This window comes from Oncorhynchus gorbuscha, unplaced genomic scaffold (assembly GCF_021184085.1).
Source record: "Oncorhynchus gorbuscha isolate QuinsamMale2020 ecotype Even-year unplaced genomic scaffold, OgorEven_v1.0 Un_scaffold_9318, whole genome shotgun sequence".
Classification (NCBI taxonomy): domain Eukaryota; kingdom Metazoa; phylum Chordata; class Actinopteri; order Salmoniformes; family Salmonidae; genus Oncorhynchus; species Oncorhynchus gorbuscha.
This window is the reverse complement of record NW_025752314.1, coordinates 1-12907: the sequence shown is the minus strand read 5'-3', so window position 1 is coordinate 12907 and position 12907 is coordinate 1. Positions and strand designations below refer to the sequence as shown.

The following is a 12907-nucleotide window of genomic DNA, read 5'->3' as shown; positions in this document are numbered from 1 at the left end:
ATTGCTGTTAGTTTATAGGGAGTCCTACCTACAGTCACACAGAGCAGGAATTCCTCAGCCGTGTGTGATAAGGCCCACTCCTGTTTAGAAGACCGCTGTCAATGATTTACCACACAGAAGAGGGACAGAGAGAGGGGAGGGGAGAAGAGGGGAGAGGGAGGTAGAGGAGGAAAAGGGGTGGGGGACATGGGGGGAGAGGGAGAGAGAGAGAGAGAGGGGGAGAGGAGGAGAGAGAGAGATTGAGCGAGAGAAGAACATGGAGAGGCCCAGAGAGGATGACCAGAGCATAGAACCATGGCATCAGCTCAGCCACTGATCTCAAAACAGCCTCTATCTATCTAGCAGTGCTTGGACTGATCTAGACAGGAGCTGTATGACAGTTCACACAGGTGGCTGTTCTAGCGGTAATGCTGCAGCCTCCAACACACAGGTCTACACTGTCTGCATAGGTTTAAAAATAGGGCCTGCTGCCCTTTGACACAAACTCTCTCTGTTCAATGAAGACAGAAAATAAATGACATCTACATAAAGGGAGATGGGAGCAGCAGAGCCAGATCTGATGGGAGATGATAGGGAGCAGCAGAGCCAGATCTGAAGTCCAGAGGAGATGATAGGAGCAGCAGAGCCAGATCTGAAGTCCAGAGGAGATGATAGGAGCAGCAGAGCCAGATCTGAAGTCCAGAGGAGATGATAGGAGCAGCAGAGCCAGATCTGAAGTCCAGAGGAGATGATAGGAGCAGCAGAGCCAGATCTGAAGTCCAGAGGAGATGACAGCCTCTGGCGGAGGGAGCCCCTGAATAACCAGGGGGGAGATGCTAACCACAAACCCGCAGTAGCTCCCCACATCCCCTGCTTCCAGACTTCTCCCCGACCCCCAACCCATAGACCCCCAGGGAGAACCAAATCCATAGCACTACAGATAGACTAACATGTTAACTCACAGTGTTAGGGGGCTACTGTACACTTTCCACTCCCCTGATCTGACCCGCCTGTTCCTATCCAGCATGGGGGATGAGGGGGAGGGGTGTGGGGTTGGAGCGTGAGGTAGGCCACAGGGAACATGTCCCTCCCCTCTTTCACTCAGTCACAATGTTTTTCTCCACTCAGCACCAAAACCCCAAGGCATACGTCACTGCTGCGGACTGGTCACACACACACATACTGGTCACACACACACACAAAAAGGAACACTCAACGACACACCCTCCCCTCTGAAACCAAAACCATGCGTCATTACCCGGTCCAGTGTGGACAAACAGACACGCCCCTTGCCAGGCCAGATCCACAAGCGGTAACAAATTAGCCCCAAAACGGGTGAAAAACAGGTGAAAATGACAAAAGCCCAGATGGAGATTAGTGTGATCAAAAAGAAGGACAGAAGGGTTTTTCACCACAACACTGTCACTCTGGTCCCCTTCACCTTCACACCAGAAATGGGCATCTAGATTCCAGATGAACCCAGGACACGGTGTGTGTGTGTGTGTGACAGTGGACGGGTAGTCTAATTCCAACCTCCATGTCAATGTTGACCTGTGGTGGGTGGGGTGTTACTGTGGGGTGATGAGGGGGCTCCAATGGAAAGCTAGAAAGGTACCAGGGTTGACTTTCTCTTCCCCGTCTGTCTCGTTCCCCTCCTTTCATCTGCACATCTCTCTCATCCTCCTTTCCAGGAGGTCTACTCTACAGTGGAAGAGGATGGCAATAGAAAATCCCCAGTGGTGGGATGAGAGGAGGGGTGGAGTGAAGGAAGGTACAAACCACACCTGGGTTCAAATAGTATTCTAAATACTTTGAGCGGTTCCCTGAGCTTGCCCGGATGGGCAGTGTTTTCACTTTTGGTACCATTCCATTGGTAGGCAAGCTCAATCAAGCAGAGTGCAAGTATTTGAAAGATTTCAAATGCTATTTGAACCCAGGTCTGTCGACAAACAGAGAAGTCCTTCCTCTCTCCCTCCTTTCATTTGCAGGAAAATCATTCTCCAAAAATACCCCTGCTCACCACTTTGAAGGACAGATATGTCATTCTAAATGTGTTTGCCCACAGATAAAGGCATCTTTCAGTAGCCATTGAGTAAGAGTCACCATCAAAAGGTAGGTGCCGTGTTGACTGCGGTGAGCAGAGGTGAAGGGGGCATTATCTGGGCCTGGGTTCCCAGTATAGTCTTACGAGCTGAAGGCTGGACGCTAAAACAGATCCCAGTATCGTCTTATGAGCTGAAGGCTGGACGCTAAAACAGATCCCAGTATTACCCTACGAGCTGGAGGCTAAAACAGATCCCAGTATTGCCCTACGAGCTGGAGGCTAAAACAGATCCCAGTATTGCCCAACGAGCCGAAGGCTGGAGGCTAAAACAGATCCCAGTATTGCCCTACGAGCTGAAGGCTAAAACAGATCCCAGTATTGCCCTACGAGCTGAAGGCTAAAACAGATCCCAGTATTGCCCTACGAGCTGAAGGCTAAAACAGATCCCAGTATTGCCCTACGAGCTGGAGGCTAAAACAGATCCCAGTATTGCCCTTCAAGCTGAAAGCTGGATGCTAAAACAGATCCCAGTATTGCCCTACGAGCTGAAAGCTGGAGGCTAAAACAGATCCCAGTATTGCCCTACGAGCTGGAGGCTAAAACAGATCCCAGTATTGCCCTACGAGCTGGAGGCTAAAACAGATCCCAGTATTGCCCTACGAGCTGAAGGCTAAAACAGATCCCAGTATTGCCCTACGAGCTGAAGGCTAAAACAGATCCCAGTATTGCCCTACGAGCTGAAGGCTAAAACAGATCCCAGTATTACCCTACGAGCTGAAAGCTGAAGGCTAAAACAGATCCCAGTATTGCCCTACGAGCTGAAGGCTGGAGGCTAAAACAGATCCCAGTATTGCCCTACGAGCTGGAGGCTAAAACAGATCCCAGTATTGCCCTACGAGCTGGAGGCTAAAACAGATCCCAGTATTGCCCTACGAGCTGAAGGCTAAAACAGATCCCAGTATTGCCCAACGAGCCGAAGGCTGGAGGCTAAAACAGATCCCAGTATTGCCCTACGAGCTGAAGGCTAAAACAGATCCCAGTATTGCCCTACGAGCTGGAGGCTAAAACAGATCCCAGTATTGCCCTTCAAGCTGAAAGCTGGATGCTAAAACAGATCCCAGTATTGCCCTACGAGCTGAAAGCTGGAGGCTAAAACAGATCCCAGTATTGCCCTACGAGCTGGAGGCTAAAACAGATCCCAGTATTGCCCTACGAGCTGGAGGCTAAAACAGATCCCAGTATTGCCCTACGAGCTGAAGGCTAAAACAGATCCCAGTATTGCCCTACGAGCTGAAGGCTAAAACAGATCCCAGTATTGCCCTACGAGCTGAAGGCTAAAACAGATCCCAGTATTACCCTACGAGCTGAAAGCTGAAGGCTAAAACAGATCCCAGTATTGCCCTACGAGCTGAAGGCTGGAGGCTAAAACAGATCCCAGTATTGCCCTACGAGCTGGAGGCTAAAACAGATCCCAGTATTGCCCTACGAGCTGGAGGCTAAAACAGATCCCAGTATTGCCCTACGAGCTGAAGGCTAAAACAGATCCCAGTATTGCCCTACGAGCTGGAGGCTAAAACAGATCCCAGTATTGCCCTACGAGCTGGAGGCTAAAACAGATCCCAGTATTGCCCTACGAGCTGAAGGCTAAAACAGATCCCAGTATTGCCCTACGAGCTGAAGGCTAAAACAGATCCCAGTATTGCCCTACGAGCTGAAGGCTAAAACAGATCCCAGTATCGTCTTATGAGCTGAAGGCTGGAGGCTAAAACAGATCCCAGTATTGCCCAACGAGCCGAAGGCTGGACGCTAAAACAGATCCCAGTATTGCCCAACGAGCTGAAGGCTGGAGGCTAAAACAGATCCCAGTATTGCCCTACGAGCTGGAGGCTAAAACAGATCCCAGTATTGCCCTACGAGCTGAAGGCTAAAACAGATCCCAGTATTGCCCTACGAGCTGAAGGCTAAAACAGATCCCAGTATTGCCCTACGAGCTGGAGGCTAAAACAGATCCCAGTATCGTCTTATGAGCCGAAGGCTGGAGGCTAAAACAGATCCCAGTATTGCCCTACGAGCCGAAGGCTAAAACAGATCCCAGTATTACCCAACGAGCCGAAGGCTAAAACAGATCCCAGTATTGCCCTACGAGCTGAAGGCTGGAGGCTAAAACAGATCCCAGTATTGCCCTACGAGCTGGAGGCTAAAACAGATCCCAGTATTGCCCAACGAGCCGAAGGCTGGAGGCTAAAACAGATCCCAGTATTGCCCTACGAGCTGAAGGCTAAAACAGATCCCAGTATTGCCCTACGAGCTGAAGGCTGGAGGCTAAAACAGATCCCAGTATTGCCCTACGAGCTGGAGGCTAAAACAGATCCCAGTATTGCCCAACGAGCCGAAGGCTGGAGGCTAAAACAGATCCCAGTATTGCCCTACGAGCTGAAGGCTAAAACAGATCCCAGTATTGCCCTACGAGCTGAAGGCTAAAACAGATCCCAGTATTACCCTACGAGCTGAAAGCTGGAGGCTAAAACAGATCCCAGTATTGCCCTACGAGCTGAAGGCTAAAACAGATCCCAGTATTGCCCTACGAGCTGAAGGCTAAAACAGATCCCAGTATTGCCCTACGAGCTGAAGGCTAAAACAGATCCCAGTATTGCCCTATGAGCTGGAGGCTAAAACAGATCCCAGTATTACCCTACGAGCTGGAGGCTAAAACAGATCCCAGTATTGCCCAACGAGCTGAAAGCTGGAGGCTAAAACAGATCCCAGTATTGCCCTACGAGCTGGAGGCTAAAACAGATCCCAGTATTGCCCTACGAGCTGAAGGCTAAAACAGATCCCAGTATTGCCCTACGAGCTGGAGGCTAAAACAGATCCCAGTATTGCCCTACGAGCTGAAAGCTGGAGGCTAAAACAGATCCCAGTATTGCCCTACGAGCTGAAAGCTGGAGGCTAAAACAGATCCCAGTATTGCCCTACGAGCTGAAGGCTAAAACAGATCCCAGTATTGCCCTACGAGCTGAAGGCTAAAACAGATCCCAGTATTGCCCTACGAGCTGGAGGCTAAAACAGATCCCAGTATTGCCCTTCAAGCTGAAAGCTGGATGCTAAAACAGATCCCAGTAATTCCCTACGAGCCAAAGGCTGGAGGCTAAAACAGATCCCAGTATTACCCTACGAGCTGAAGGCTAAAACAGATCCCAGTATTGCCCTACGAGCTGGAGGCTAAAACAGATCCCAGTATTGCCCTACGAGCTGGAGGCTAAAACAGATCCCAGTATTGCCCTACGAGCTGAAGGCTAAAACAGATCCCAGTATTGCCCTACGAGCTGGAGGCTAAAACAGATCCCAGTATTGCCCTACGAGCTGGAGGCTAAAACAGATCCCAGTATTGCCCTACGAGCTGAAGGCTAAAACAGATCCCAGTATTGCCCTACGAGCTGAAGGCTAAAACAGATCCCAGTATTGCCCTACGAGCTGGAGGCTAAAACAGATCCCAGTATTACCCTACGAGCTGAAGGCTAAAACAGATCCCAGTATTGCCCTACGAGCTGAAGGCTAAAACAGATCCCAGTATTGCCCTACGAGCTGGAGGCTAAAACAGATCCCAGTATTACCCTACGAGCTGGAGGCTAAAACAGATCCCAGTATTACCCTACGAGCTGGAGGCTAAAACAGATCCCAGTATTGCCCAACGAGCTGAAAGCTGGAGGCTAAAACAGATCCCAGTATTGCCCTACGAGCTGGAGGCTAAAACAGATCCCAGTATTGCCCTACGAGCTGAAGGCTAAAACAGATCCCAGTATTGCCCTACGAGCTGGAGGCTAAAACAGATCCCAGTATTGCCCTACGAGCTGAAAGCTAAAACAGATCCCAGTATTGCCCTACGAGCTGAAAGCTGGAGGCTAAAACAGATCCCAGTATTGCCCTACGAGCTGAAGGCTAAAACAGATCCCAGTATTGCCCTACGAGCTGAAGGCTAAAACAGATCCCAGTATTGCCCTACGAGCTGGAGGCTAAAACAGATCCCAGTATTGCCCTTCAAGCTGAAAGCTGGATGCTAAAACAGATCCCAGTAATTCCCTACGAGCCAAAGGCTGGAGGCTAAAACAGATCCCAGTATTACCCTACGAGCTGAAGGCTAAAACAGATCCCAGTATTGCCCTACGAGCTGGAGGCTAAAACAGATCCCAGTATTGCCCTACGAGCTGGAGGCTAAAACAGATCCCAGTATTGCCCTACGAGCTGAAGGCTAAAACAGATCCCAGTATTGCCCTACGAGCTGGAGGCTAAAACAGATCCCAGTATTGCCCTACGAGCTGGAGGCTAAAACAGATCCCAGTATTGCCCTACGAGCTGAAGGCTAAAACAGATCCCAGTATTGCCCTACGAGCTGGAGGCTAAAACAGATCCCAGTATTACCCTACGAGCTGAAGGCTAAAACAGATCCCAGTATTGCCCTACGAGCTGAAGGCTAAAACAGATCCGACTTAAGAGGGAAGATGAACAGCAAGACACCAGGAGAGACAGACGGACACAAAGGTACACAGAGAGTCTTCCCAGAGGGGGAAATGCAAACGGAGACACCACCTCCTATAGATAAATACTACACACACATGCCACGGCTCCTCGCCTAGCGCCACCTCCTCCACCCATCTGTCTACTGGTTAGGCCATGAGCCCAAAGGAATGGCTGGCCACGGACGCCACCTCCCTCTCCAGTGTGTGTGTGTTGCCTTGACACTTCGCAGTGAAATTTTTCCAGACACTTATTTTCAGTTTGGACTTTGGTCCGTGGCGGTCTGTCGGTGCTCAGTGGAATTTGCCGTGGCCGGGAGAAGAAGGGTGTGAGGTGTGTGTACTTTGATCTGAGAGGAGGAAAGGCCACGTTCCCCTGCATGCATTGCCATTCTCTTTATGGGCCATGTCCAGAAGAGCATTTCCCCAAACCTCCAGGGAGGCTTACTACAGTAATCCGAGCCCAAGGTAGAGGGCCTCGACGGGGTCAGGAAGGAGGACGGTACCCACTACCCTCTGTACGGGACAGGAGGGAGGGAGAGTGGACCCTGCCTGCCCCCTGTTACACACTGCAGAGTTCAGACAAAATCCATCTCTACATTCCCCAGGACACTTCAAATGCCAAAACACACACACACAGGTCAGGGATGGGGGTCAATGGAGCAGCGGACTGAGAAATTCCACATCCTACCACACAGTCAAACTGAAACACACTAACTAAACCCAGGCTCATCAAACTACCAGGGAACCAAACAAACACACATCAACTGCATGGATCCCTCTACTACTGTTAACACAAAAGCAAATCAGACTATTTATTTTGAGCATAAATAGGAAGTATTCAAGCTATATTCATACAATAAAACACTTTTGGACAAACAAATGATCTAAATGTGTGTTTGCATAATCAGCTATATATTTTCTAGACTTTTTTGCTCCTCGTTATCAAGGGGCCAATCATTTGGGACCTGACTGCACACACACTCTCCGGCGTATCTATCTAGACAGCTACAACTTTCTACTCTCTTCCAGCATGTTTCCTATGAGGCGACGGGACACAAAGTCAACTTTTATTCAGTGGTATTTCCATAGACCTGTAACCGTTTAGATTAGAAATGAAAGCACTTTGTGCATCTAGTCCCTCCATTTGAAGGTGTCAGAAGTATTTGGAAAACAATGCACCTATAATGTATTAAAGTATTCAAACATTTAGTATTTGGTCACATATTCCTAGCACACAATGACCACATCATTCTTGTGACTTTACAAACTTGTTTTCGATGCCTTTGCAGTTTGTTGGGAATAGGAACTGAATGTTGAATAATGTATTGTGTCATTTTGGAGTCACATTTATTGGAAATAAGAATAGAATGTTTCTAAACACTTCAACAGTAATGTTGATGCCACCATGATTGTGCATAATTGTGAATAATGACAGAACGTTAGAGGCAAAATATACCCTCCAAAAACATGCTAACCTCTTCAGATGACCAATAACAGGGAGGGTAGCATTTGGGGGGTAAGAGCAAGGACCCAGTCCTCATCAGGTGACCCAGGAGACTACACACAAGAGGAGCGTAAATCTATATAATCTGGATGACGGAGTAAACGACGATCGTCTAAGAAAGTTGATTTTCCGAGTGGACCCATCATAAGTGCAAAGTAGAGCTGTGACGGTCATGGAATTTTGGATGAAGGTTATTGGTCTGCACAACGACCGCGGTCAGCGTTATAATCGTTTGAATAGCAACATTTTAAAATTATTTTTAATTTATTTTAAAGACGCACATTTTCTTCTCTCCTCCCACTCCTGCATGTGCTGCAGGAAGTGGGCGTTGCCTAGACAACCAAAGCCTTGTTTGCTACAGCTAGGAGCAACACAGTCTCCTTAGGTTGTAGAGTCCATGTAACCGTAGAAACAGACTCAACGAATGCCCATCCGTCCCCGTCTTCACACAGCTGTTCCTTCCATAATGTTTTTATAGGTTATGACAGTTATTTTATTTTCATTATCGTCAGTTACGTGATTATACGGTAACTATGCCGCCCGTGCCAAGGTGATGACCGAGGGCGGCAGCACTAAGAGGTTTATCAGCCCCTTCTCCCCTGAAGAGGCCACCGAGGCTAATATGGAGATACAAGAGCGCATCGTGTCCTCCAAGCCTCTTTACCTGGCTTTAACTCAACGGGAAGTGTACTTGGCCATGACCCAGCCAAACCCAGCACCTCCCACCAACCACCTCATGGCTATAATGCCCCTAGAACAGAACAAACTACATTCACCAGTTGGCTGTGCAAGAACCCAGTCCTCACTGGACGACCCAGGGTGCCATGCAGCTGAGCACAATGAGCGCCTTGTGCAAACAAAGCATTTCCTTTAAAGCCTGAACACCTGATTGTCTTTCAGTTCTAGATAAAGGTTCAATTAGAACTGCATTATAAAAACAACGGTCATTTACAAAAGTGTGGACACTTTATTCTGTCAGTGATCACTGGATAAAACAAGGACAGACAACCATCCAATAAGTAGGAAACTAGAAGTCATTTAATAACCTTGTTTATGGAAGGCCACGCCCAGAGAGAGACACACACAACATATTGCAGCAGAAACCTGGTTTATTGTGGCTTACCAGCTTACTAAGCTGAGTATTCAAAGGCGGCTCTTGCCAGGCTTTCTCTTTCCCAGTAATATATTCCTCCTAACTATGCATGTTCAGTATGCCTGAGATTGCGACTATGAAATTTACCTGTGTCAGGAAGTTCTCTCTGTAGCTTTGTTCCTCAAACAACTCTGTCTGCAATCGCTCTGCAAAACACACACACCAACGAGAGGAACAGGTGTGTATGTTGTGTTTAATGAGTGTATTTTTGTTTCTCTGCACGTAGAGCCTACCTCTGCTCAGCACTGCCCCATTGTCCCTGTAGTCTTGGAGCTCAGTGTCTTTTCTGGCCAGCAGAGCTCCCAGTTGGCCCACCTGTCTCTGCAGTAACCTGCTCATCAACAGAAGGGGGCGCACAAGCTGACTGCACACCTGATAGAACACACCAATACACATTACACAACCATTAGTCATGGAGCGTGCACACACACACACACACACACTGGGTCTTGCATAAAAACACACAAACACACACAAAAGTTCAGTGAAAGTTGAGTATAGAGTTGGTGTTCAGTTAAGTATATAGATCGTACCAAAGCCACAGGGGCAGGGGTGCAGCGGAATTCCCAGTAGAAAGGCACCCCAGCCAGCTCACTCTTCAACTTCAGGTTGATGTCACCGCCGTGGTGGTTGAGGGAGAACTGAAGCGCACCCCCGTCCTCCACCCGTCCAGACAGACAGGGGAGAGCCACCTCACACATGTGAGAGAAGAAGGCGTGGACGGGAGCCCGCAATCGCCTGTTCAGCTCCTGTTATGACAGAGAGGACATTTTTTCAAAGGCTGTTGAACTGTACTTTAATTTGTGTGTGTACATATATGTGTGTGTCCTCCTTGCCTGAGCTCTGTCCTGGATGGCCCTGGTGTCCATCTCCTCCTCCCACACAGAGTGCAGGTCCGTGAGCAGGATGCGGTATGCTGTGTCCCCAAACCAGGTCTTGGCCAGGAGCTGAGACCCACTGATACACACTGGTACCCAGGGACAGTCCAGCAGAACCCCATCAACTGCATCTCTCTCCATGGCAGACTATCACCAGGCCAGCACCAACCACCTAGAGAGATGATGTAACATTACTCCCATCTCTCTCCATGGCAGACTATCACCAGGCCAGCTCCAACCACCTAGAGAGATGATGTAACATTACTCCCATCTCTCTCCATGGCAGACTATCACCAGGCCAGCACCAACCACCTAGAGAGATGATGTAACATTACTCCCATCTCTCTCCATGGCAGACTATCACCAGGCCAGCACCAACCACCTAGAGAGATGATGTAACATTACTCCCATCTCTCTCCATGGCAGACTATCACCAGGCCAGCTCCAACCACTAGAGATGATGTAACATTACTCCCATCTCTCTCCATGAGAGAGCACCAACCACCTAGATGATGTAACATTACTCCCATCTCTCTCCATGGCAGACTATCACCAGGCCAGCACCAACCACCTAGAGAGATGATGTAACATTACTCCCATCTCTCTCCATGGCAGACTATCACCAGGCCAGCTCCAACCACCTAGAGAGATGATGTAACATTACTCCCATCTCTCTCCATGGCAGACTATCACCAGGCCAGCACCAACCACCTAGAGAGATGATGTAACATTACTCCCATCTCTCCCATGGCAGACTATCACCAGGCCAGCACCAACCACCTAGAGAGATGATGTAACATTACTCCCATCTCTCTCCATGGCAGACTATCACCAGGCCAGCACCAACCACCTAGAGAGATGATGTAACATTACTCCCATCTCTCTCCATGGCAGACTATCACCAGGCCAGCTCCAACCACCTAGAGAGATGATGTAACATTACTCCCATCTCTCCATGGCAGACTATCACCAGGCCAGCTCCAACCACCTAGAGAGATGATGTAACATTACTCCCATCTCTCCATGGCAGATATCACGGGCCAGCACCAACCACCTAGAGATGATGTAACATTACTCCCATCTCTCTCCATGGCAGACTATCACCAGGCCAGCACCAACCACAGAGATGATGTAACACCCCATCTCTCCCATGCAGACTATCACCAGGCTATTATCAGCACCACCTAGAGAGATGTAACATACTCCCATCTCTCTCCATGGCACATTACCAGGCCAGCTCCCATCTCTCTCCATGGCAGACTATCACCAGGCCAGCACCAACCACCTAGAGAGATGATGTAACATTACTCCCATCTCTCCATGGCAGACTATCACCAGGCCAGCACCAGGCACCTAGAGATGATGTAACATTACTCCCATCTCTCTCCATGGTCAGACTATCACCAGGCCAGCACCAACCACCTAGAGAGATGATGTAACATTACTCCCATCTCTCTCCATGGCAGACTATCACCAGGCCAGCACCAACCACCTAGAGAGATGATGTAACATTACTCCCATCTCTCTCCATGGCAGACTATCACCAGGCCAGCACCAACCACCTAGAGAGATGATGTAACATTACTCCCATCTCTCTCCATGGCAGACTATCACCAGGCCAGCACCAACCACCTAGAGAGATGATGTAACATTACTCCCATCTCTCTCCATGGCAGACTATCACCAGGCCAGCACCAACCACCTAGAGAGATGTAACATTACTCCCTCTCTCCATGTAACCAGGCCAGCACCAACCACCTAGAGATGATGTAACAACCCCATCTCTCTCCATGGCAGACTATCACCAGGCCAGCACCAACCACCTAGAGAGATGATGTAACATTACTCCCATCTCTCTCCATGGCAGACTATCACGAGGCCAGCACCAACCACCTAGAGAGATGATGTAACATTACTCCCATCTCTCTCCATGGCAGACTATCACCAGGCCAGCACCAACCACCTAGAGAGATGATGTAACATTACTCCCATCTCTCTCATGGCAGACTATCACCAGGCCATCACCAACCACCTAGAGAGATGATGTAACATTACTCCCATCTCTCCCCATGGCAGACTATCACCAGGCCAGCACCAGACACCTAGAGATGATGTAACATTACTCCCATCTCTCTCCATGGCCATCACCAACCACCTAGAGACTATCACCAGGCCATCACCAGGCCAGCCACCACCTAGAGAGATGATGTAACATTACTCCCATCTCTCTCCATGGCAGACTATCACCAGGCCAGCACCAACCACCTAGAGAGATGATGTAACATTACTCCCATCTCTCTCCATGGCAGATCACCAGGCCAGCACCAACCACCTAGAGATGATGTAACATTACTCCCATCTCTCCATGTAACATAGAGATGATGTAACTCCCCATCTCTCTCCATGAACTATCCTGAGCCAGCACCAACCACCTAGAGAGATGATGTAACATTACTCCCATCTCTCTCCATAGCCGAACTATCACCAGGCCAGCACCAATAACCACCTAGAGGAGGCTGATGTAGCATTACTCCCCATCTCTCTCCATGGAAGATTATCACCAGGCCAGCACCAACCACCTAGAGAGATGATGTAACATTACTCCCATCTCTCTCCATGGCGAGACTATCACCAGGCCAGCACCAACCACCTAGAGAGATGATGTAACATTACTCCCATCTCTCTCCATGGCAGACTATCACCAGGCCAGCACCAACCACCTAGAGAGATGATGTAACATTACTCCCATCTCTCCATGGCGAGACTATCACCAGGCCAGCACCAACCACCTAGAGAGCTGATGTAACATTACTCCCATCTCTCTCCATGGAA

The 12907-nt window shown here is 49.1% G+C and overlaps 1 protein-coding gene and 1 long non-coding RNA gene across 2 annotated transcripts; both read right to left on the bottom strand.

The window, feature by feature from the left end:
• Positions 1 to 8962: 8962 nt before the first annotated feature.
• LOC124030123 (non-homologous end-joining factor 1-like) lies at positions 8963 to 10511 on the bottom strand. Its single transcript, XM_046341602.1, has 5 exons — positions 10034 to 10511; positions 9731 to 9946; positions 9431 to 9569; positions 9285 to 9343; positions 8963 to 8968 (listed from the first exon to the last, which is right to left on the bottom strand). Exons 1-5 carry the CDS (start codon positions 10214 to 10216, stop codon positions 8963 to 8965), a joined length of 603 nt encoding a protein of 200 aa, XP_046197558.1. The 5' UTR covers positions 10217 to 10511.
• A 1564-nt stretch (positions 10512 to 12075) lies between these two features.
• LOC124030121 lies at positions 12076 to 12795 on the bottom strand. Its single transcript, XR_006837900.1, has 3 exons — positions 12726 to 12795; positions 12271 to 12340; positions 12076 to 12177 (listed from the first exon to the last, which is right to left on the bottom strand). It is a non-coding gene; the product is annotated as an uncharacterized LOC124030121 (long non-coding RNA).
• Between the last annotated feature and the right edge of the window lie 112 nt (positions 12796 to 12907).